This window comes from Etheostoma cragini, chromosome 12, assembly GCF_013103735.1.
Source record: "Etheostoma cragini isolate CJK2018 chromosome 12, CSU_Ecrag_1.0, whole genome shotgun sequence".
NCBI lineage: Eukaryota > Metazoa > Chordata > Actinopteri > Perciformes > Percidae > Etheostoma > Etheostoma cragini.
The window spans coordinates 5194976-5220531 of NC_048418.1; the positions used below are offsets into that span (position 1 = coordinate 5194976).

Here is a 25556-nt window from a genome sequence, read left to right on the forward strand (position 1 = left end):
GTAAACAGCTGTTTTAAAGAAAAAAAATGTCCACTGCAGTTATAGTGACACAAACATCTGCAACAATGTTGTTGTCCAGTTACTGTAATTCTGTTACAGCGACAATATCGCTTGTACTGAGTTTGCATTTCTCTTCATCACAGACTCCAGGGGAGGGAGAACACAAGATCATGGAGTTTATTCGCTCAGAGAACTCCAAGCCGAGTCATAACCCCAACACCCGCCACTGCCTATATGGCCTGGATGCTGACCTGGTAGGGTTTATGTTTCCCTGAGATCACGATGTACATTAGTGCTCCCACTCTCTTTGGATGCTCACATTGTCCTGATCTCTGTGTTGTAGATCATGTTGGGTTTGACCAGCCATGAGCCAAATTTCTCCCTGCTCAGAGAAGAGGTCCGCTTTGGAGGAAAGAAAAACCAGAAAAGGTTCTCTTACTTCTCTTTTTTTTTTTTATAATTGTTTTATTTAATTTAGTTTTCCCAAGTTTTATTTACCTGCAAGTTCTGTCATCCTCTTTTCTACCAGTTTCATTTTCTTCTCTCATCCCTTTTCTTTTTTCTTTTCTTCTAGGATATCGGCTCCAGAGGAGACAACTTTTCACTTGCTTCACTTGTCTCTTATGAGGGAGTACATAGACTATGAGTTCTCTGGGCTCAGGGTGAGAGAGAGACATACACGCACACACATACACACTATTACTCTATCTAATAAATTGAGACAAATCTGTATGTATGCGTGCGTGTATATGTTTGGGAGTGTGGTTGGTGGGAAGGAAACCTTGCATGTTACGCACAGCTGCCACATGCTGACTGCTTTGCAACAGCCTTTAGCTCTTTTCCTGCTTCCAATGTTAGCTACACGATTGCTGAAAATACCAAAATAACTTCTCTTCCCTTTCCTGAAGCACGAGCGGATAGGTGAAAGGAACATTGCAAAAAAAAAGGCCCTATGCTTTTCAGTGTCTTTTTTTTTCCGCTAAGAGGACACTCAATAAAAGCTATTTGCCAACAGTATGTAGTATTGCGTTGCTGTGAGAAAAGGCACATTTTCAAAGGGCACTGGACTAGTCAGGATAATCATAAAAAATCCCAGGCTAATTATGGAAACAAACATATCATTTCCCTGATTTTTTTGTTTTACAGACTCAGATTGGTTCGGATTATGACTTGGAGCGAATAATAGACGACTGGATTCTAATGGGTTTCCTAGTGGGAAATGATTTCATCCCTCACCTTCCTAATCTGCACATCAGTCATGATGCTCTGCCGTTGCTGTACAAGACGTACATCAGTGCTCTGCCCACCATGGGGGGTGAGAGACACACACACACACACACACACAAATAAACATAACATAGCACTTATTTTAAATGAGTTAAATGGTTGTGTGTAAAGCAAGTAGCTGAGTTTCTCATGGTCTTGATATTATATTTCAGAAGTGAGTAGTTAGTTTCAAGTGTTGGTAATGTCATACACACAAAACTGAATTCTGTTTTCTGACTCAGGTTATCTGAATGAGAATGGCCATCTAAATCTCAGAAACTTTGAGAAATACATTGAGAAGCTTGCTGAGGTGAGACAACACTGATTCAGTACTTATTATATTTAGTACTAACCAATGTGGAATATTTAATATAAGTATTATATACTACTCTATCTATCTATCTATCTATGTATATATGTACAGTATATACACTACTAATGTATAATACTTCAGGTTCATATTTTTTGGGGCAGGGGAATGACTGTGACGACATTTTCTAGTCTTATCGTATAGTTGTGACATCACGATCGCACTGAAGTCCTAGAGGAATGTAATAAAGACGTACATCTCACTTTTTACACTATGGGACCTTAAAGAGCAGGTTTTAGTGCTTGTGCAATGCATACTGAAAAAAAATCTCTGCATTAGTAGTAGTCTGCAGAGAGGTTTGTCACAAAGTTAGTGTAAAGTTAGATTAAGTGGTTTTCTTAATGAACTATCACATGATAGGCATACTGTATGTTCATGGCATATATTCAAGAAACTACCATAAATGATTGTTTAAGTCTGTTCTCTTCCCCCTCTCCTTTCCTTCCTCTAGTTTGACCGGGAACATTTCAGTGAGATATTTGTTGACTTGAAGTGGTTTGAGAGTAAAGTTGGAAACAAGTATCTGAATGAGGCAGCCGGATTGGCAGCAGAAAGGGAAGCTGCCAGTAAAGAAACCAACAAGATTGAGGTCTGCTGTCATGTCATACACATACACACACACACACACACACACACACATACACACAAGTATGCATTCATTCAGCCATTGTTTTCATGTACAGTTTCAGTCAAGTATCCTTGTAGGTAATAACGTGTGCGTGCGTGTGTGTGTGTGTGTGTGTGTGTGTGTGTGTGTGTGTGTGTGTGTGTAGGATTCTACCTCATCAGAAATAGTGATTGGAGAAGGAAAAGGAGGAGTAGGTGATGATGAGGAAGAGGAGGAGGATATGTTTGAAACTGAGTTCAGACAATACAAGCGCACCTACTATATGACCAAGATGGGCGTAGATGTCGTGTCTGAGTGAGTGCATCGACGCATACACACAAACATACATTGTATAGAAGAATATGACTTACTACAGGAGATATCAAAATGATGACTAGGACTCACAGATCATGGACAAACAAAAAAGCTTAAGAATCTGCAAGAAAAGTCTACAAATCCAAATCCTCCAGTCCTTTTTTAACAATATTAAGTGCTTAGACAAAGACAACAAGGGACAAAATGGTTCACACAATACCTGATTTTATACACCAGAAATCATTTCAAGTGGGTGTTGTGAACAGTTATGTTAAAGATTTCAGTTTGTAATCTTGGTAACATCCTTTTTGGCAGATGCTTTTTTATTTTGCTAACCTTCAGCAGGCCAGGAAAAGAATACATGAATAATGATTGGACATGTAACGTCAAACATATAATTGTCTGTAAACATTCTGTTGCTCTTTAAAGTAGTTGATGCCCATACATCAACTTGTAATTTGCAAGTGACCCTAAATATGTTTATTCTTTCATTTTCAGTGACTTCCTAGCCAAGCAGGCCAAGTGTTATGTGGAAGGTATACAGTGGATTCTCCACTACTATTACCACGGCGTTCAGTCCTGGAGCTGGTGAGAACTTTATTTTAATCCGTCTTACTCTCCACTCTTTGTTCCTTTTCATTTCAGCACTCTTTAAGTTTGCTCTATTATTAAATCCTTCTTTAAATAATGTATGTATGCCTCTCTAGGTACTACCCCTACCACTACGCTCCCTTCCTGTCTGACATCAGGAACATATCAGAGTTAAAGTTGACCTTTGACCTGGGGAAACCCTTCATGCCCTTCCAGCAACTGTTGGCAGTCCTGCCTGCTGCCAGCAAGGAGCTGCTGCCTGAGAGTTACAGGGTATTTTTGGGGATTTCAGTTAAATTAAATAAATTCATTACATTTATGTCGTGCTTTATCATTGAAACTCAAATTTCTTCGGGGGCAGAATGAATCTCACCAATGTGTAGCACCCACCTGGGTGATTCAAGGCAGCCTTACGACACCAGATGCTCACCACACAACAGATTGGTAAAGAGGGAGGGGAACATATTTTTAGGGGTGGGGAAAACCGGAGCACCCCGGAGAAAACCCTCGCACACAAGGGGAGAACATGCAAACAGAAAGGCCTGTGACAACCACGGTTTGAACCTGGTACCTTCTTGCTCTGAGGCCACAGTGCCAACCTCTGGGCCACCATATTGCACTGCATTGTGTACTTAGAAGTAAACATATTGCAAATGTGTCTGCACGTGGAACAATATTTAAATAGAAGCAAATATTGGTGTTTATGCAAAATCCAACCATGAAATGATAAAAGATGACAATTTATTATTTTTGATGTTTCAGCACCTGATGACCAGTGAAAATTCACCCATTATTGAGTACTACCCTGTTGACTTTAAAACGGACCTCAATGGCAAACAACAGGAATGGGAGGCTGTGGTTCTTATTCCCTTCATAGATGAGGTACACACACACACACACACACACACACACACACACACACACACACACACACACACACACACACACACACACTATTATAGTGTGAAATATTCCTGCCACAGTTGTGTTAAAGCAGCCATACTCATATGTATGCTGTGTGTTTATTGAACAGAGGTGCTTACTAGCAGCCATGGAGCCCTATAATCACAAGATGACCAAAGAAGAGAAGGCCAGGAATCGTCACACAGAGTGCGCCGTCTACTCATATGACTCGGAAATAAACTTCACGTACATCTCCACTCTGCCCCAGCTGTTCCCCAACATCGTCCACTGCCATGTCAGGTAGGTACACACTTACATGTATTTAATAGTCTTTGACTTAAATACCATAATATCATTTCATCATGTCTGCTAGACCAAGGACACACAAGATCCGATGCAGAAAGTATATAATTACACACATTATATACACATGAGTTGTATATAGTGTTTATATTTGAGTGCTTTTATGGGGATTATTATGAAATAGAACAATCACATGGACATGTTTTCAGTGTGATCTGTAATGAATGTGAAAGTAGTGATGGAAGTACACTTGTCAAATCTAATCGTATAGCATAAAGATGTTACAATTTCTGATGATTTTGTTTTTCTAAAAAAGCTGCATTAAACATATACAAACTCAGCTGACAAAGTATAAGTAGGGAAAGCTAGTAAAGGATTGCTTTTAAATTTTGCTGCATGGAATTGGTCATGGTTTTACTGTCACATTGCAGGTTCAGTGAATAGCTCTATTTGTGCATGCTTTTACACACAAACGCAACAGCAGAGAACCAACTCAGCCAGTATACCCACTTTGTGCACATTCAGCCTGATGTTTACTGCAGGGGAACTGTATTGTGTGTGTTTGTTATAGGAAAGCAGACATCCCTATGGATGCCTGGCATGTACAACTGGACCACGTCAGCAGACGTCTCGACCGCTCATCTCTGTACTTTTGTGGCTTCCCTACACTGCAACACATCAAACACAAGGTATGTGGGTGTGGGTGTGTGCATATAATGTATTTTCATGTTGCATGGCTGGGTTACATTTAAAGGCTCTAAGCCCCAACACAGGGTCTGATGTGGAGTATCTTAGTAATAACTTGGGTTTATTTATTGTAGACTACTTTGAAGTATAATAATAAAAAATTGTCAGTCATTCCTTGTCTCTCTGTCTTATATCTGCCTCTTTCTCTCCTGTTCATGTGCTTACCCACTTCTAGTTCTTTAAGAAGAAGAGTGGGGTGGTTGTGTTCCAGCAGAGCAGCAGAGGGGAGAACATGATGCTGGAGATCCTCCCGAGCCAGGACTCCGAGGCAGTGAGTTTATCTCATTTAAAAAAAAAAAAAAAAAAAAAAAAACTTGCTGAAGATATTTTAAGCTGACTTAAGTTATTGAAGAGTTTCTCAAAATGTGTCTATAAAATGTCTTTCTTCAGGTAAAACGTATAGCAAATTGCTAAAGTGTATATTTTATTACATAATTATTGCAATACAAATGTTTACTTGCCATCTACATCAGACACTGCAATGATTCAAGCTTCCTTTAGATGGTGCTCAAGAAAGGCCACAGAAGTTGGAGTCAAAGATTAATTTGACTAGTTCTTTTAACTTAAGTTTGTATAATGTAGGAAACCAAAGATACATGAGTTGTGTGCCTCATCAACACACAAACTCAAATTGTGAGCAGAACGTCTTATCTAAATAATGTTTAATACTTCTTACTAGTTATTGAATTTTAAATGAAATGTCTAGATTAATAATTCAGAATTTTACAACTGCTTTGACTTCTCATCGATAACAATGAAATACTTTTTAAAAAACCAACAGAGTTAGCTCCGGTTTGTTCTTGTCTACTAATTCTTCTTTCTGTAGCACTGCGTATATCACACTGTATCCCTCTTGTATTTTTTTCCTCTGCCTCGTTAGGGATGTGATGATGTTGCTGGACAAGTACTAGGGAAGCCGGTGTTTGTCAACTGGCCGCATCTAGAGGAAGCTCGCATCATTGCGGTTTCTGATGGCGATGTCAAGTAAGAATTAATATCCGACCAATAAGCAGTAATTATGTGTTGAATGTGTCTAATGGAAGTTTGTTTTTCCTTATTGCATTATTTTCTCAATCTAGATAGATTCAACCTATGGATTCAAAATTTGTTTGCATTTCTGTTGTTTTATGTTAGATGTTTCAGTCAATAATAGTTGAAATGAAAAAGATTGTTGATGGAAAAGACACACCCTCATGATAACTGGATGCTGAAGAAGACATTCTTTTACAATTTACCACTGGGGGATACCAAATTCTACACAAAGTGGCTTTATGATATCAGATGGTGAAACCTCACCAACGATCACCAAATGAAACATGCATATCTGTTTGGCTTAAGCTATCGTCTTTATATTGGTGAGTGAGCAATTACAAGTGAAACCTTTCACTCTATTTCGCAGGTTTTGTCTAGAGGAACCACCAGGTGTGCAAAGAGTGTATGACAGGCCCTCCACTCCTCCCCCCACCAAAGTCACCTGCCTGTCTGACAAGGAGCAGAAGGACTGGGTGAAGGATGTCCAGGGTCTCACTGAACAGTAAGGCGCGATGAACAACAAAACAATATACTTTGATTTCTGAATTAATCGTGAAACACAGCTGTTTAAAAACATTTTCATAGTAGTATTGTTTAAACATTCCTGCCTTTCTCTTGTCTTAGTGGCTAAGATACCTTTTTAAAGCCGTTGTAATTGCACACTAGAAGGTTTTAAGTTTCTTGGTAATGTATTAAACCCAACAACAACATATTTGATGAATACACATGATAAATGTCATTTCTTTTTCTCGTAGTTTCTTGAAGAGGAAAGGCATCATCGTGAATGAGACGTCGGTGGTTTTGTATGGCCAGTTGCTGACAGGAAGGAAATATGTCCCCAAAGCCAATGGGGTGGTGGAACTTGAGAAACAGTGGGCCAAGCAGGTCCTGCCTTTTGCCCACCAGACTGTGGTTAAGGTACATGCATACAAAACAAGAAAGGAATACACAGATACATTTTTCATGGAAACCTGTGACTAATTATGCTCCATGAATGGAGTGCGGTGGGAGAAGCTCAGTCTGGTCTCTGGTTCATGTTCCATATGGACCAAAGTACAAAGTGTGGACTGGTAGCTTGACTGGTGCTCAGGGCACCTTTTTATATATTAAAAAAAATGCTTAGAACAAAAAATACCTTGGTTACAGTTAGTGACAGATTGTACTCCCTGTTAAAGTCCTTTGGTTCCATGAGGTTTTCCTCACTCAAGTACATACATACATACATACATACTGATACACACTTAGTTGCAGTACTATTCAGTCCTAGATTTTGTGCTAAGATGTGGTGTTGCCCAGCAGGGCTGCGAGGCGGCAGATGAAACAGGCCAGGCTGAGGAGTGCAGACGGACTCAGTCCATCTAAACTTTCAAATAAAGCTTACAAAAGACAAGTATGTGTCTGTTAATGACGTAAGCAGTGCTTTGTGAAATGTGGCACACATACCCCGGGCTCAAGCACAAGATATTTTGTGTTTATTATACAGACATAGAGTAGAATGAAGGATTTTATTTCAGAACTTGTTATGGTAAGATGTTTTAATTGTCATCACTGATACAGATGCACATTCACATTGACTTCTTGGTAAATGATAATGCTGAAGACTCTTTCGCCACCTATGTCACCCTCTCACTTACACACTGAACCATATTCCACGTTTCCTTTTGTCTTCTCAGAACATCAAGGCCTTTTACTCGTGTCTGACCTGCTTTAAGAGCTTAGACGAGCTCTTTCCTCCAGCAACCACTGTCTTCATGGTGGGAAACCCTTACTACGGTGCCATGGGTGAGGTACGTGATCTCTTTTCTGCTTCAGTCAGATGATCACATCATTGTGGAAATAATGGACAGTCAAAGACAGTAACAGTAAAAGTTTTTTTTTTTTTGTACTCTCTTTCCTTTATCAAATTGATTGCAATGTCAAGTGAATGCATGCAAGTTTTCTTGGTTATTGTGTATCATTTGTGGAAAGCAACATGTTGGCTTGTTTGCTTATTGATATGATAATCACCCTCACTTTTATTAATTGCTTCATAGGTGCAAGACTCCAGTGATGTCATTCAAGACGGCCGGGTACGAGTGGTCTTCAATGTGCCGCAGGAACCACAGCTGGAGCCCTTAATCCAGAATCAGCATGTAAGAGACACACACAGACTTGTGAAGTTGTTAAAGTAAGAAATGGTGTTAATCCTGAGAAAATTTCAATGCACACCTATTGTAGCCTCACGTATGTACTGTGTGCCTGCATGTCTTTGTATTTTGTAGAAGTACTGTGTGAAGTACAGTCCTGGGTACGTCCTGGCATCTCGTCTCGGCATCACCAGCTACCTTGTCTCCCGCTTCTCAGGAAGCATCTTCATTGGTAGAGGCTCTAAGAGGAAGTGAGTGGTTAAAGCCAACGTTTACCATATTTATTTACTCACTATAAATCTTTTTTTAAATGTATAAAGTGTTAAGAATTTGCAGTTTCAAGGCATGTGCAAATCTTAACAAACCATTGGAGATTGCTACCTTCACTCTCGCAGGCAGAAACCTTGTGTGCCTATATTTTTTTTAAACTGATCAATGTGCCTTTTTTGGCATGGCTGTTCTGCATTTCCTTTGCATTAAAGCAACACTAGAGAACTTTTTGTAACTTAAAATAATATTTCCAAAATCGTTTTAGTGGTTCATCAACTTGTAACAGGGTGAACACTCTCTCTACCGGCTGTAACCGCACTATGATAGTTTGCCAGGTTGGGTAGCGGATCTGTAGTTCCAATAAGACATAATGGGACAATTCCGCTTCCAACCTGTAGGGGGACTGAAGCGGGAAAAGTGTTGTTTTAAAAGGTTTTGTTTGTTTCACTGATCAGAACTTCCTTTTTTCTGACTGTCTTTCTTTGCACCATTGTTTCTTTCTGCATTGTTTGCAGTCCCTGTGGAGAGCAAAAAGCTAACGTTGGCCTGAACCTTAAGTTCAACAAGAAGAATGAGGAGGTTCCTGGATACACCAAGAGAACTGAAAAGGAGTGGCTCTACTCTGCTGCTGTGGAGGAACTACTGGCCGAATACCTGGACAGGTAAAAAATAAATATAAACTGGGCGAACATTTATTCATCTACCGTCAGGCTGCGGTTAACTGAGTCCTTAATTCTTTTTGACTGTGATAGCAGCATGGATAGATTAGTTGCATTGAAATTTGTTGAATTCTTGTTTAACTTCCTAAAGTCTGAAATAGTGGGTGTATGAATACAATTGTTTGTTGAATTTTGCTGTATTTTAACATTTTAAATATTCTTTTGTGCTTTTCCAGATTTTCTGAGGTGTTTAACTCGGTGTCAAGAAACGGTCACGATGATGTTTTCTATGAAGATGACATTTGGCCTGAAGAGGACCAGAATGGGTAAAACAAACACGTACTGTACATAGATAGTATTAAATCTCTTGTGATTGGGGTGCATAATGACAGTTCAGTCCCAATGCCGTGGAACAACTTCTGAGGAAAACCTAAATATTTATCAGCCCTGTCAGATAAAAATAAGAGAAATCTCAGCCTAAATAAGCTCTAAAGAATTTCCTCTGGATCCACCTCTAATGAACTTTTTTTTCCTCCAGCAATCACAGTTCTAAATTAATTGAATTGATGTTGTTATTGGTGATATCTGATACCACAGGGCGGAGAGGGTTGCTGAAATCACCTCATGGTTGAAAAGTCACCCAGTAAGCTCCATCGGCAGGACTTCATGTGACCTACAGGTGCTGGACTCTGCCATCGTTGAGAGGATCGAGGAAGCTGTGGAGAAGGCCAAGGTGACTGACAAACTGTCTCAAACGTTTACGACACAGGTTCTAAAGTATTTTTGGGTCACCAAAACTATTTTGAAGGAACTGGTTGGGAATCTTCCTTCATACGATTGTTGTGCGTGTTTCCTCCATGATCTAAAGAACTGTGAAGATTTGGCAAATTAGTCCACCGACTTATAAAGCAACATGACGGGATGGCGGCTGGTGGTTGCAGGCCGGGGTAAATACACTGTGCAGCCTGCAGTTCAGTGTGCCCGCCCATTTTATCCAAACACACATAGACAAAATAGATTTTGTTTCACTTTTCATCATAACCACTGAGAAACCATCAGAAAAAAAGGTTTTGTTTCTGCCCAATCTCTCTCTCATCTTCTGTCTTTAAAAAGAATGAAAATGGTCCTAAATCAATATGAGTGTACCTCCTTGTTTTATGAATGAAGCGGTCGGTGAATTAAAGTAGCTGTGCGTGTTTGACCAACCAGCGACTGTCAACCATACAAACCCCTCAACGAGTTCCTCAGAAGGTTCCTAGTTCCTGTGGACAAAAACATTTATCTATTATAAGAAGTTCTCTCTATGTGAATTCAACTGTCTCTAAACTCACATATCTCTCTTCATTCTCTCTATCGCTGTGTCACTCCCACCATCCTTCTCTTAGGTGAAGAAGAGCACCAAGAAAGTCCGTGTGACAGTCAAGCCTCATCTCCTCTTCAGGGTGAGTACATTTTGCTTCTTTTTTTTGTCTATTGTGATCCTAAATTGGATGTCTTTTGGTTCTGGACTGCTGGTTGGAAATAAACAATTCATTTGAAAAAGTTACTTAGAGCTTTAGGAGATTGTGAAGGGCAAATTTTTGACATATTATTGACCAAACAATAAATCAGAAAAGATCATTAGCATGATTAATAATGATGATGATGATGATGATTATAATTAAAATAAGTGCTATTCAATGCCTATGTTCAGTACATGTTCACAAAGTATTAAACATGTAATATGAATGTCTGTGTTTGTGTGTAGCCCTTGGAGCAGCAGCAGGGAGTGATTCCAGACCCAGATTCAGAGTATCGCCTGTTTGACAGAGTAATCAACACCAGGGAGGGCTTCACTGTCCCACTGGGACTCAGAGGAACTATCACCGGCATCAAAGGAGGTGAGGTCACAGTGTAATTACTTTCATCCTGATTTCTCCATATTGTTTAAAATTCTTTCAAAGCTTATATTGTCTCTATCTTCAGCGGATCGTGAGGCAGAGGTTCTCTATGAAGTGCTTTTTGATGAAGAATTTGCTGGAGGTCTCTGCATTAGGTAATTACACGAAGTTTAATACTTGTACTACTTTGTAAACTGTAAAATATATTATTTAGGTATAGAAGTAAGAACCTTCCACTCCAGACCAGAATCATGTTAAACTAGACATGTCTCCTTTGTCCTCAGGTGTACTTCACCTCGTTGTTACCGCCTCCCTCCCTGCGCTCTCATTAACTTGTCCCATGGAACGCGAGTGGATCAAACCTCCCACAAACTCACCGCCATCGTCAAACCTCAGCCCACCACAGCCGCAAACTTCAACTCACAGCGCCAGTTGTCTGGACTGAATCACTCTCCACGTTCACCCTTTATACCCACACAGGTAAGGGTTTTCCTGATCAAAATTATAATTAACAGTAAAAATGTTTATGGTCAGACTTCTAGGATGTGGGTAGTCTTCTTCTTTTTTAGAAAAAACAAAGGCAAGAAACCCTTTAAAAACAAACAGAAAAGTTTGTGTGGATTAGGCCTCGGATGTTTCACCAAACCATTTCTTATTCCCTCTCTTTCTTTCTCCATTCCACCTCTCCACCCTTGTAGCATAACAATAAACATAGTATGGGGAAGGCAGCCTCCCAGGGCAATAGGAACTCTCCCTCTAAAGGTCCTGTCCAAAAACAACAGTCCAAGGTAAGCGCAAAGTCACCTGTATGTTTGAACCTTTCTGACTTCCATAGACCCTTTTAAATATGTGACCGTACAAAAATACGTTTTCTAATGTTGTTTCTGTTCTCCTCTAGGAGTACAGCAATGTGTGGCAGTCTCTGCAGAACTCTGGTCCTCCTCTGAATCCTCCTGCTCACTGGCACAATGTACGTCTGTGTGTGAAAGTGTGTGTTTGAAATATTATTAGTGAGAAAAGACTAATATGGTACTGTCCCTCTCCAGAACTTGTTATACTCAGGTCAGGTTATTTTAACTTTAAACAGGCTTACATTTCTGCAAGAGCATTGTGTAACCATAGACTGTTGGCTTCATTGAGCCTGGCTCAGCTCCATCCACGCTGCACCTCTGCCAAATTTTTAGGTTAGCCATCGTCAGGCAGTGACAAGATGGCAAATGTATTGAACTTCTTCCACTTATTGTTCGTTTTAAAACCCACTCTTGAAGATGCAATGCGTTAAAGCAAAACCATGTGTGTTTCTAACTTTAGGAAGGACTTTCCCAACAGCGGAAGAACCAGCACTCCAACGAAGCTGTAAGTACACACATGTTCAGACCATACCTGCAGGCTCACAAAACTGACAGGCCACAAGCTGGAGAGCAGGATGAGGCTGACAATCTCACACATAACAAAGATTTAAACAGTTTATTAACCAGAACTGCATGTGTGGAAGAATATATAAATGTGTGTTACAGCAATAATAATATATAAAGAATGCTGTTGGACTAGAGGGATATATGTAACTTGTTTATGTATATTTATGTGTGTTCTATGAGTACAGTAAGCTGTATTGGTGTGTGCGTGTTTGAATGCAGATCTTTGCTCTAATGTATAAGTGATATGTGATATTCATGTGTGTGGATATGTGGCTAGAATATTGATGGTTTGTGCATACTTTACAGACCCCAGTTGGTGGCATCAGATTGTTGAAGAAAAATGAAGATGTCAATTCCCTTTTCCCCCCACAGAACACAGCCAATAAGGTACACACACTTTCAATCTCCTTTTTCCCAGCTGATTTTTCTTCTGATCACTTTATGTGCATCTTGAGTTGTAAGGAACAGTTCAAGGGTCTAGGCAATGTCACCAAGTGGCTTGTTTTTAACCACAATGGTCAAAATTGTTTGTCCACAGGGTACAGTATGTGTAAACTAATGTCTCCCCACTTCCACCTCTCCACGTATTTCTCTGACTTAGGCTACGACTGAGTTTGAGGACCTGATAGCTAGTCTCAAGATCTCCACGGGTAACCAGCAGACCCCACCCCCTCCAGCTCCTCCACAAGCACCCACCAACCAGTCAGATGGCCCATTGTCGCCACAGTCCTTCGCCCTGGTGAGTATCCCAGATCAAGATTGCTTAAGATGACAGTCTCATAAATAGCCTAAAAGTAAAATAATTATTTTTTTCTCTTTTTTTCCCCCATTAAAAACAACACTGACATTATAAAAACAAACTGGCATTTAGTTGGTTAAAATTCTGGAATGAATATTTGGCAGTGATAATCCTCCACAAAATAATCTTCGGCCAAGCTTATGTGTTTTACAATTTACAAACAAAAGCGAGCAAATGGGGAATGTGAGGAAAATGGTCCAGACGATAGTCAAGATTGGTGTGTTGTGATTTTGCAAAGTCACTGCAGCTGGGTAACGCACTGCTAATCATATCAGCTGTAATTCAAATTGCAGATTTTGCAACTTGACTTTGGAAATGAAAATGATAACAGTACAAATGTTCACAATGTTCAGTTAACAGACTTATTGGCTGACCAATGTGTGTGATTAAATCCAACTTTAATGACTTTGTTCTGGCCTCTTCAACAATCTGTGGCCATGCGTTATCTTTCTATTCCATCCTGATTATAAAATGAAATGGCTTTAATATTATTTAAGCTTTCTATCTCTCTCTCTCTCTCTCTATATATATATCTATCTCTATATATCTATCTCTATATATCTATATATATATATATATATATATCTCTATCTCTATCTCTATCGATATAGATATATATATATATGCGCGATCATCACGGTACACAAAAACAGAACCTGTTACTTGAAATTCTCTGGAACATGCATGTGTGTACTAGGACAGGTCAAGATAATTGACCTGTTTTTTTTTTTCTTTCTGTTTTTTTGCAGAAGGGAACCCTGATGCTGAAGGAGATGCTAAAGATTGACGGTGCTGGAACAGGAAGTCCCTCTTCTCAGGAGACAGATAACACCGGTGGCCAGCAGCAGAACAGGAGACGATCATCCAAGAAACTAGGTACGTACTACATCACAAGCAAATGTACTGCAACCAGAATTCCATACCCAGGAACAGGATGCTCACCCGTCTGTATACAACTAATATCTTATTCTCTCTCCATCCTATTTTTCTTCCTCTTTCCAGCAGCAAATATGAATGCCCCCCACGGTGATGCAGCTGTAATGGCTTCTCCCTCATTGCCCGTATCTGCTAACCTCTCCAACGCCGGGCTGGCCAGTAAGGTGTCAGAACTGACGTGTGTCTGTGTGGGGCTAGGAATGGCACCACCCGATTTCAGCTACATAGGCAACAGACAGGTAACACAGTGCAATGGATGTTTGCAACACATATATTTATTTACCTGCATAGTGTAGAGGTATGCCAGATGGTTGTTTTTGCATGCCTTGTGTGAGTGTATGTTTTAAAGTTGTCTCTTGTCTCCACAGGGTCGCACAGTAGTGTGTCAGGTGAAGCTGTCCAATGGGTTGATGGTTCATGGTCCTCAGTGCCAATCCGAAAATGATGCCAAGGAAAAAGCTGCCTTTTTTGCCCTCCAAAGACTGGTACAACACACACACAAATGAGTGTTTGTTTGTTAGAAAGTGTGATAATGGGTACTTGCAATGGTTAGTGGGGTGCAGAGATAGTCTTATTTTGATCTATGGAAGTCAGAAATCTTTTGCACTATTTGTTCCTCCTTTGAGATATTTTTGATCTCTCAGTTGGTGTCAAAAATGTGAAGATTTCTTTTTGAGAACATCCAAAAGACAGTAAAAATTGCAATGATTTCAGAAAATTATGATTAGACCAGTCCCTTACTTAGTGGGCATCCAGACCAACCCTGTGTTAAACAGGGGCGGCTGTGGCTCAGTGGTAGAGCGGTTGCCTGCCAATCGGAATGTTGGTGGATCTATCCCCGCCCCTGCAGTCATTGTCGAAGTGTCCTTGGGCAAGACACTGAACCCCGAGTTGCCCCCGGTGCTGCGCATCGGAGTGTGAATGTGTGTGAATGTTTATCTGATGAGCAGGTGGCACCTTGTACGGCAGCCCCGGACACAGTGTATGAATGTGTGTGAATGGTGAATGTTTCCTGTAGATGTAAAAGCGCTTTGAGCAGTTGTTAAAACTGGAAAAGCGCTATATAAATACAGCACATTTACATTTACATTTAAAACAGTGGATGCCAACACACTGAATAGATGTTTATGATATATACCAGACACAACTCTAATTAAAATCCGGAAAGATATTATAGCAGCAAATGTTTTATCTTTCCTCACAAGGACTGCGAGGTAAACGGTAGACACACTGTTCACGTTACAGGACACGTTAACAGTTAAATGGGTTGACAAACACTTTGTGATCATTCTGGATAACATTTAGATATCGCTAAAACCTGGTTTTCACAAAGCACCTGGTAAAGTGATTACTCAGCTGTCCAATCTGTAAGGGAGTGTGAGTGCATTAGTAGGTATTGTTGAACAAATCTACAATTAAAGCTTCCATGTCTCTTGCTCATCTGTAGAACTCAGTGGGATCTGGCTTCCCCCTCCCACCCCCTCTATACCCAGGAGTGGGGCAGATACGACCCCCACCATTAGGAGCCATGGGCCCTGTCTTCAGCCAGCAAGGTCAGTCTTCTCTCGTTACATTTTAGATATGACAGTGTGTGGTAGATGGTAGGGAGCTTTCTTTGGCTGTACATGCAAGATTATTGTCAGCATTATTCTTCTTATCTACAATTCCTTGGCCGTTGTTTTTTGGCATTGCCAAAAGTCATGAGCGTATATCACAACAAAATACATTTTTGCAATGTGTCTTGGAAATGTGTCTACATTTTGTGCAACGTTTCAGTCAACGTCTCACTTTGTCTGTTCTCTTATTGTAATATCTTTTTTGTCATTTGAGTCTTTCCTGAGATGAAGAGCCCTATGAACAAATGAGTTTGCTCTTCTTCTCCAGGCGGTTTGTTGTTGCCTCACCAGGGTTTCGGCCCTGCCCCTCTGTGGAGAATGCCGCTGCCTCCTCCGCACCATCAAAACCAGCCGTTCTACGGAGCAGCAGGAACCTTCCCTGGTGCCGCCCGCCCCCCGCCTGCAACAACAGTGCCCATCGGCTCACACAACCAATTTATTCCTCTACAGGTAGACTTGCACATAAGAACTGAGCTATTGCTGTATTTCTATTTTGTGTTGTATTCCTTTAATGCTGATAATGCTACAATCATGGTCACCTAGCTTTCCATTTGTCCTCTGACCTTATTAGGTGACTAAAAAGCGAGTCTCAGCCAACAAGAAGAACCAGGACACTCGGGAGTTTTACAGCGCCGCCCACATTGTGACCAGAAACGAATCCCAAAAAGCCCACAACCAGCACAGCCAGTCTCTGGCCCAGGGTGAACCCCAGGGCGGTAGAGTTGACCAGCCGCACCCCTCCTCGTCCAGTCCTGGTCAAGTAGACGGTGTCTCCAAGACCAATGAAGTCCTGCACACACCCCCTCGACAAAACGTCCCAGCCACAGGCCACACCCCCGGCTCCTCCGGCAAGAGGAAGCACCGAAAGCTGGCTGTCAACTTTGAGGCAGCTAAAGTTTCTGAGTGATGAGCTGTGTGTGTGTGTGTGTGTGTGTGTGTGTGTCTGTGTGAGAGCGTGTCAGCGCGAGGAGAAAGAGGTGTGTTTGTTGTTTTAAAGCTGCTGTTTTAAAGCCTGACTCAGCATCTCTGATCAAAACCTCATCAATGTGAAAGTTTCTTTTCACCCTTTGCACTTGAGCAAACTAAATTCTGCCCACTTTTACTCAAAACACAACACAGAATTCCCTCGTCCCTTCGCCTCTTTTATGTCAATGCAACCTGGCTGTTGTAGTTTTGCGTCCCCTCTGAGATGTTGCCTTCTTATGCTTGTTTGTGCCCCCCCCCCTTATTCTTTGGGTGCAGAAGAGGTTGATTTCGTAGATCAATCCTTGTACTAAACAGAATTGATTGATTAAGGTCTTTGTGTCTTACAAAAAAATAATGATTTCATATAGTTGTTGATGAGCTTGGTCGGGTTACATGTGCATAGTAGGAAAGAAGATCCAGTGAAGTGAAACTGCCTTTTTAAAAGGGCATCGTCTTCATTAAATATGCATTTTAGAGAAAATCCAAGTGGCAAAAAAACAGACATGCCGGAACGTTGAAACCAAACAATTAGCTTAGAGGAAAACAAGAACAGGAACTGAAACCGTTACTTAATTTTTTAAATTTTAATTTCATTTTACAAAGTTTCCTGTCTGAGCATTAATACAGCCCATAGACTCAATGTTATTTTGTTATTTCTTTTTTTACCTCTTAGCACCGTCCATCTACACCTCTTTAAGATGTTGCTTTGGATGCTTACAGCTGAGAGGCAGGACACTTTTCTCTGAGCTGAGCTGCTGTTGCCTTCGTTTTGGACTCCATGGCAGCGTAGACTGAGAACACACAGAGCAGATAACCGATTGCCATTTATCACGCTCCTGGTCACGGTGCAGATTATCTTTGGTGTTTTGGGAAACCACTTTAATCAATAGATTCTGGTTCTCAGGGACATGTACTCTTTAAACTTGAGCCTCAGATTTGCACTGCAGGGGCAACTACTTCCTGCTTTAGGGCATACCAAGTTATTTACATGTACGTCTGTAGAAAACTAGTTTGACTGCAGTTGATGCTGCGTTTTCCACGTTGTGTTTTTAGGGGGTGTTAGTGTATTAATTATGCATAAAGAAAATTGGCCTTCTATCATGGCATTGCTTGTACATACTGACCACAGTTTCTTAAGCATTACATAATTTGTATCAAAATACGGCAGCTCTGTCAGGTTTGGATCAGTGGTGTTAATCAGGCCAACATGGATTGATATCGGTTTTAATGTTTCCATTTGTTTTGGGATCATTTCCCATCAAGTTTGACAACCTTTTCTTTCCTTTGGACATTTTTATTTTTAATGGTTAACAACACCGCCAAAGTCAAAAGTTGGTCACTGCGCACTGCCAGAGGCTCTATTTATTAAAAATAAAAATAGTTATCCATTTGTTCTCAACATTTAATAAACTGGACCATGTGAGGAAGTCCTAACTTATAGTGTTCCAGTTTCCAAAAGCAACCTGAGGCAAAGTCAATCTTTCAGTTTTTAATTGTACAGGCCAGGAGATTATGTCTGATTATACACTGTTGCAACAAAAACATTGTTCTTGCTGCCACTAACGAACTTTTTAAACTGCTTTTTCTTTTTTCTTGTGAATATGGGAGCTCACACAGTTTATAGTATTATATAGTATACTTTTGACATCTTAAATTGAAGTACAAGCCAACAATTAGGATCTTAGGGATTGTCTGACAATGCACGACTGATGTCATGATTCTTTTCATCCAAAATGTTCATTTCATTATGACACTTGCGTGCGTGGCGAAGGATTGGACAACCACACATGGCTGATGATTGATTAGCTTCCTTTACAACTCAATCAATTGTCTTTTTGTACAAAAAAAAGTTGTAACACGTGATGAGTCAAAATATATTTAAAACACTTATAAGTGCATTATGTGCCTGCTAAATTCAGTGTATTGTTTTAGTATTCTAAGATGGTTTTTTGCAACGTTCCTCCAGGTCTTGGTGAGGTGTTTCCTAAAGCTGTTTGGCTAACTTAAATTCTTGGCTTCATTGTTCACCTCTGTGCACATCTGGACCCTTACACACGCACACAAACACACACACTTTCAATTTTAAAGATCTTTCTTTCCTTTTAAAGCTATGGATTTTATGGATACCCTTTTTATATGCAGTCTTGGGGTCTTTTCTAAGCTAATTATTGTTTGAATAATATTTGTTGTGGAAGCAGTTGCATCGACGAGTGAAGTGTCTTTACTTTGTCCTTGTTTTGAGACACACACACACACACACACACACACACGCGTACAGTGTGGTGTGATTGCTGTTTTAAGGCTGATATCCTTACGCCAACCCTGGGACTTAAGTCTGTAAGGCTCTGGTGCAATAAGGGGAGTTTTTAAAACATTTAGGAAAATTGAAGCACACCTGTTGAATATCTGGGTTTTTTTTCTGTTTTTTGTTTTGTTTTTTAGAAGAAAAAACGTAGAAAATTCTCAGTATAAAGAGAAAATGATTTTCTATTTTGATCCAGGAATGTGCTGTACATATCCATTTAATAAAGTAAATCTTTTGTTAAAACATGGTTGCTTTGTTGGCATCAAAAACTGTTCACCATTAGTTCTTTTTTTCCGATTTATTTAAGTATTATTGGGATATTTATTCCCCCAAAACTTTCCCATAGGTTGTTTGTACAAGGTCACCACACCCCGTTTTACCGTTACTGAAGGCTACCACGGGTTCTACCGCACACTTGGAAAGAGTTTTTTATGGTTAGTTGCTCTCTGCATCCCTGCTAGTAAATGCCATTATATAGTACACACTGGTCCTTTTTAAAAGTGTTTTCGTATCTGCCTGATAGATTTCAACGTGTAATTTTAAACATAAATCGAAAAGCAAAACCTGAGGATAATATTTACAGGTTTTGATTGACATAGAGTAAAGAGGACACTGAAGGAGTCACCACATAAAAAAACACATTTATTCAGTTAGCACCAGGCGGTCAGTACAAACGTTATCTTTCCTCAGAAGCTCAGGTTTTGTTCAAACAGTAAGTATAATCAGACATCAGGAAAACATACCACTTCTACCGTTTCACGAGCCAGATGGGCCTAAATCATCTGGAACTACGTCTGAAATCAACATTTGGTGAGAAAAAAATCTTAAATCATTTAGTGTGCATCATACAAAATCTACCTCTAAAGAGTACAAAAACATTTTGACAATAACAACACACACATATATATATACACACACACATACATACAGTATGTTCCAACATTATCCAAATTTGAAAATGAACTGGCTATATTTTCACACTATGGCCTGCTACTATATAAATTAATACAAATCACACATTGGTTTTTTAACTGTAATACTAACCGTAGAGCACTGATGTTAAAGTTGAAACTAGTTCAAATCATTACTGAAGCAGCAGGACTAAAGTTCAGCAGAAAACACCAAAGAAATTGTCCGGATTTGGACTTCATACTGGATTATGGGATGACAATGATGTTTTAAACTGATGCAACATATTGTAAACAAAGCTGGGGAGTCAAGTTTTCAGCCGGGGCGCCTTACTACGGTTTACGATTTAAGCCCTTCATATTATCTGTGTACTCTCCTAAATCTTTATCAATGCATGACTCTCTTTAATATGTGTTTAATATCTCTAGCTTTCACAGAGAGAAGATTTTAGTGGTAAAATGGTTTTGGTTAATTCCAAGCAGTTGTTTTTATTTTTTTTTGGGGCTTCTTGGTGGCCTGAAAAATAAGATGGAGGAAATTTAAGAGACGCTATGATTGGTTGACTTTGCTATGAGGAAGTCATTTTCCTACAGTGTATTTACATCTAAAATATGACAGTAAAACATGGATGCTAATGTCCGACATTAATGGGTCACTCAAATAAAACATCTGACAAAAGAAATGGCCCATTAAACGGCACAGTATGTATTTCAAATAGTTCACATTGTGCAAGTACTTTCTATATTTACCTTTTTGTTTACAAATCCCATTTAAAGACTAAAACCAACAATAAACTTATCCTGCTAATAACTGTTATTTATTATCATTATTATTATTATTGTGTTGTGTGAGTGTATATCAACTGTTATACCTTTTCCCTCTGTACCATTGATCTTCGTAGTTGTCCAAAATCGATTAAAAACACCTCATTAAGCCACACTGTTGCACTGGGTGAAGTGTTCCTTCATCACCATGAACACACACTGTAGTTCATTTGGACTCAGTCACACATACGGCGTTCTGCTGATGCACCAAATGTTTATTAATCCCCCACTAAACATAATCCCAAACAAACACTCGCTTTCCTCCTGTTTAGTTAGTGCTCCCTAAAAACTACACTGACCAGCTGTTTTGGGTCTTTTCACTGTTTGTTGACAGTATCAGAAATGTAAATTGTTGCCAGTCTTATCCCTTGCCTAGAAATCACCTTCCTAAATGACACACGCGCACACACACACACGCACGCACGCACACACACACACACACACACACACACACACACACACACACACACACACACACACACACACAATTATTGTATTTTTCTGCATAGCCTGAAAACTACACGTCTGTTCAGCTGTCTGTTTAACACACATGACTTTGGCCCACACTACAACACTGTGTTTGGAAATGAGCTTACAATTTGGAAATGGAGTCTACTTAGCCTTTGTCAGATTATGTTGTTGTTCTGAGGTAACACAAGACACTTCAGGTGAAGAGGGAACACATTTTGACTAACAGGTATCATGAAACTCCCTGAGTTGATTACTTACATTAACACGGGATGTTTTTGTAATACTAGTTTTTTTTTTTATGTGATGTTCAAACATGCAAATGATGCATTATATAATGACCTATGCACTCATTTGCATTAATCCATATTTCCAGAACAGAACTCTAAACCTTGGGCAAAGCCAGGATCAAAATTCTTGTTTCATTGTGTTGACATATTAGAGTTTTACGAAAGGTAATTTTCTCTTATTATCACTCACAAAAATACATGTTTGCCATATTTTTTTAGATAAAATGTGATTCAAATCAGGCTATGAATGATGTATAACAAACTACTCTGTAAAAACCTTCAGAAAATAGGAATACAGCTGGAATGTGTGATGTGTAAGTACTACTGAAGTGGAGACTTCTGCTTGGAGCATGAGAATATTTTTTGGAGAAAACAACCTATACACTAGCTTGCCTGTAAGGTCTGGCCGTGACACAACAATCCTCACCTAAACGGCATCACCATGCAGCAGTGACTTTACACTGAAAAGAACAATAACGAACACTTGATACTGTGGGGAAATCGATGGAAACCAACAGCTGCATAGAACTGTAGGAAAAATATTAAGAACATTTTTTTAAGACAATGACATATATGATGACATATATTTGAAAATGATCAGCAAAAATACAAAGTAGAACCGATTTGCAGTTAAGGGGAATGATCTGTTAAGTTATTATACTGTACATATCCTGTGTGATGATTCTGTGCTATGATATATTCATAGTGAATATAAATAATAACATGAAAGTGTTGGATTACACATTGGCGCTGAAGAGGAAACCAAACAAAGTGAAAGAAACTCAAATGTGTGTGCACGTTGATTGTGTTCATTTTTCTGTGCTCGAGTGTAGGCGCGTGCTTTTTCCTCAAACGTGAGCGTATATCATCTGCACGTATAAACAAAGTTGCCTTTTGTCTGTGTACTTGAAAGGAATTTCTACGCAGTGATATGTCATTGTGATGTGTGTATGTGCCTGCATGTGTTTCCCATTCCAATGAAAATGTACGTGCACTGTGTCACATTTTCTACTCTTGCACTTTCAGCACGCCTGCCTGTGTGTTAATGTGAGAGAGAGTGGGTGTGTTTCCTCGGCCTCCTCAGGTCCTCCTTTGATGTGTGTTCCCCACGTATGTGTTCTCTATACACAGCACTATGTAGTGGTTGGAGCAGGAGCGGGTGTGTTGTCCTAACAGTCGCCCTGTCTGCAGCAGCGCAGCCTGGCCCGTCACCGCCACGTCAGCCGTCCTCCACGCCTCGCAGTAGTTAGTGGTCACGCGGATGCCCCCCGTGTTGGAGCCGTGCCACACCAGCTTTTCTGGCCTGGGGGAGGAGGGGGAGAGACATAGTGAGTGGAGTTATAGGCTGCCACTGTGCTAAAACAGAATGAGAGCTAGGCAGATTAAAAAGATACAAAAGAGACACATTAAAGTGAGGAAGTTTCTTCCTGTTTCCTCAGTGGTTGACACTGTTGCTACACAACAAGAAGAGCCTCTCTGTGTGGAGTTTGCACATTCGTCCCTGTGTCTGTGTGTATTTTTCCCTAGCCTCTTCTCTGGGGCATTGTGTACCGACTTGCAACACCTGGCGCACATGGAGGCCACTGATTGGTAAAGTCATACACAAATCACACACACTTACCATGCTGAGTCTGTCATCACGTTGCGTCCGTTGAAGGAGTAGATTGGTGTGGAGGGTTCAAATGTGCCTCCATTCCCAGAGAAGATGGACATCCAACTACTGAACAACACTTCACCCTGAGAGGACATGAGAGGAGAGAAGAAGGTTTTCAAAGTCTCTTCATTGGATTATTTTGAGAGAAGAATCACAATCACAAAAATGTTAAACACCTGTCAAACAAATAGAAAAGTGCTCAAAAATTAACCAGCAACTCTCCATCCTCCCCCACAGAGCATAACAGCCCCCCACAGCCCTCAAACGACTGAGATGGTCTATCATCTGGTAATAGGAATGTTCTACCCTCAATCGGGCCTTGACCAGTCCTTCCAGAACTTGCATAAGATAAGATGAAATAAGATAACATAACATGAGATAAGATAAGATAATCTAGACTTCCCACACTGGGAAAAGTTCTGTGCTACAGTAGCTCAAAAGAAAAAAAATCACATCACAATAACACTAATACACATTACAGAGACATAGGAGAAAATATATACATAAAGTATAAGAAATAGAAAAAATAGAATAAGTTGGCAGATGGCCAACTTTGCGGACACAGACAGAAAGTCTCTTTTCCTTACTGTCTTTTGGACCAAAAATAAAAAAAATCCAATGGAGAGGAGAGGAGAGGTTTTGGTTTTAAAAGTCCCTTTATTGGACCATTTTCAAATCATAGAATAATCCACAAACAAAGACAAAAAAAAAAAACTAAACAAATACAAACAATACAAAAAGTCTGTTACATTCCAGTCAAAACCTAAGCACCAACTCCCCTCCCTCCCCCACGGAGGAGAGGAGAGGAGAGGAGAGGAGAGGAGAGGAGAGGAGAGGAGAGGAGAGGAGAGGAGAGGAGAGGAGAGGAGAGGAGAGGAGAGGAGTGGAGAGGTTGTCAACAATAAACAAATCATCTATTACAATTGCTCAGTGTAACTTTAACCCTGCAGGAACACAGGGGGCGACATGCCCTAACCCCGTGTAATGAAAAACCTATTGAAGGTTATAAATACTTCATAAGAATCATGACTGAGACAAACAGGGAACACGACAGTGATACATAAATTTCTCCTCACCCTGAGGTTAACCACGGGCATGTCATTGCGATCCACCTTCCTCACGATGGTTGCCAGGTCCTGGAGGTGCGAGGACAGGAAGGCCCTGTAGGTGGCTGTTAGCCCCATGGAGCGGGCCTGCTGGTAGCACTGGAAGTCTGCCCCGCGAATGCCACGCATGTCCCCTTTCAGCGGGGTGTTCAGGGCTACCAGATGGAGCTGGGAAAGAGAAAATTCAGTCAGTCATTCCAGCTTTAACCCATTCACAAAATCTTCAGCTATTAGGAAATGTGTTCATTTTTCCGTGCTCGAGTGCAGGTCTCTACTGTCTATGGTGTAGGTGGGCGCGTGCTTTACCATACAACGTGTGTGCCTTTTATCTGCATTACTATACTATCACTCTTTCATCACTTTTTTGACACACTATACTAGGACTTCTTTTATCACTTTTTAGTGGTTAGCTTTAGTTAGCTTAGGGAGATAAGAGCATGGTTGGACGTTGAAAGGTGAGTGTTCAAATCATGCATGTTTTGGATAAGTTTTGACATCCAATCTGTTACATAAAAGAGACAAATATGCCACAACACAACACATTGTGTTAGGTCAGGTAGCTGTTCCTGTCACTCTCTATCCCATCCTGTTGGTTTGGAGAGATGAATGCACTTGTTTTTAACATACTAGAATATGACTTTTTTGAATCACTTTATTGACATACTATACTGTGACATTTTTATCAATTTCTTTAAACATACTATACTACAGAGACAAAAACTTAGTTTTTATGTGAGTTCAGATAGCTTAAATTGAATGATTGGAAGACAGATGGTTGAGTCTTTGAGTCTTCCATGCTTCATACATTTTGATGTGGCAAATACTAAGTGAATGAAAAATATGGCAAAAACATCCCTCTCCTGTCATCCCAGTTAGCTTAGAGAGATAAAAGTATGCATGGAAGATGGAAAGTTAAGTGTTCAAACCTTATGTTTTTCTTTAAGTTTTGAGGTCCAATCTACTGAGTGAAAGAGACAAATATGCCAGAAACTTCAAACTTATTATTATTATTTGCTCTGATAGCTTAGGAAGATGAGAATCTGATTAGAAGACAGAATTTTTAGTGTTTGAATCTTACAAGTTTTGGTACGTTTAGAGATCCAAAATAAATAAGTGAATGATGTACTATGCTATGACTTATTTTGACATATTAATGTTTTTTTATTATTTTTTTTGACATATTTTACTATGAATTT

General features: G+C 40.0%; 2 protein-coding genes across 6 annotated transcripts in view; one reads left to right on the forward strand and one right to left on the reverse strand.

Moving 5' to 3' along the window:
• Positions 1-25556, forward strand: part of xrn1 (5'-3' exoribonuclease 1) — a 34300-nt gene that overhangs the window by 3727 nt on the left and 5017 nt on the right. Inside the window, exons 5-41 of one of the 5 annotated variants that reach the window (XR_004658796.1) lie at positions 144-254; positions 344-429; positions 575-662; positions 1147-1315; positions 1509-1576; positions 2088-2225; positions 2410-2558; positions 3057-3146; positions 3266-3422; positions 3912-4031; positions 4183-4352; positions 4927-5044; positions 5278-5373; positions 5983-6086; positions 6502-6636; positions 6890-7052; positions 7808-7921; positions 8168-8266; positions 8396-8511; positions 9046-9192; positions 9426-9515; positions 9787-9922; positions 10575-10631; positions 10937-11069; positions 11155-11224; positions 11354-11549; positions 11768-11857; positions 11968-12039; positions 12381-12425; positions 12794-12874; positions 13089-13226; positions 14036-14162; positions 14289-14461; positions 14591-14707; positions 15670-15775; positions 16107-16288; positions 16410-17050. Coding sequence is in view for 3 of the 5 variants with exons in the window: in XM_034888017.1 (XP_034743908.1) it covers positions 144-254; positions 344-429; positions 575-662; positions 1147-1315; positions 1509-1576; positions 2088-2225; positions 2410-2558; positions 3057-3146; positions 3266-3422; positions 3912-4031; positions 4183-4352; positions 4927-5044; positions 5278-5373; positions 5983-6086; positions 6502-6636; positions 6890-7052; positions 7808-7921; positions 8168-8266; positions 8396-8511; positions 9046-9192; positions 9426-9515; positions 9787-9922; positions 10575-10631; positions 10937-11069; positions 11155-11224; positions 11354-11549; positions 11768-11857; positions 11968-12039; positions 12381-12425; positions 12794-12874; positions 13089-13226; positions 14036-14162; positions 14289-14461; positions 14591-14707; positions 15670-15775; positions 16107-16288; positions 16410-16745 (4587 nt within the window). In the remaining 2 variants the exon portion in view is untranslated. Of the gene's footprint in view, positions 1-143; positions 255-343; positions 430-574; positions 663-1146; positions 1316-1508; positions 1577-2087; positions 2226-2409; positions 2559-3056; positions 3147-3265; positions 3423-3911; positions 4032-4182; positions 4353-4926; positions 5045-5277; positions 5374-5982; positions 6087-6501; positions 6637-6889; positions 7053-7807; positions 7922-8167; positions 8267-8395; positions 8512-9045; positions 9193-9425; positions 9516-9786; positions 9923-10574; positions 10632-10936; positions 11070-11154; positions 11225-11353; positions 11550-11767; positions 11858-11967; positions 12040-12209; positions 12214-12380; positions 12426-12793; positions 12875-13088; positions 13227-14035; positions 14163-14288; positions 14462-14590; positions 14708-15669; positions 15776-16106; positions 16289-16409; positions 17352-25556 lie in introns of those variants that run through there. The other 4 variants (XM_034888017.1, XM_034888018.1, XM_034888019.1 and 1 more) reach the window with 4 other exon arrangements.
• Positions 16752-25556, reverse strand: part of LOC117954820 (collagen alpha-1(XV) chain-like) — an 11852-nt gene continuing 3047 nt past the window's right edge. The window contains exons 5-8 of the mRNA XM_034888832.1: positions 24331-24528; positions 23222-23337; positions 22662-22903; positions 16752-16781 (exon numbers count right to left, since the gene is read on the reverse strand). Coding sequence (XP_034744723.1) covers positions 22681-22903; positions 23222-23337; positions 24331-24528 — 537 coding nt within the window. The 3' untranslated portion in view covers positions 16752-16781; positions 22662-22680. The remainder of the gene's footprint in view (positions 16782-22661; positions 22904-23221; positions 23338-24330; positions 24529-25556) is intronic.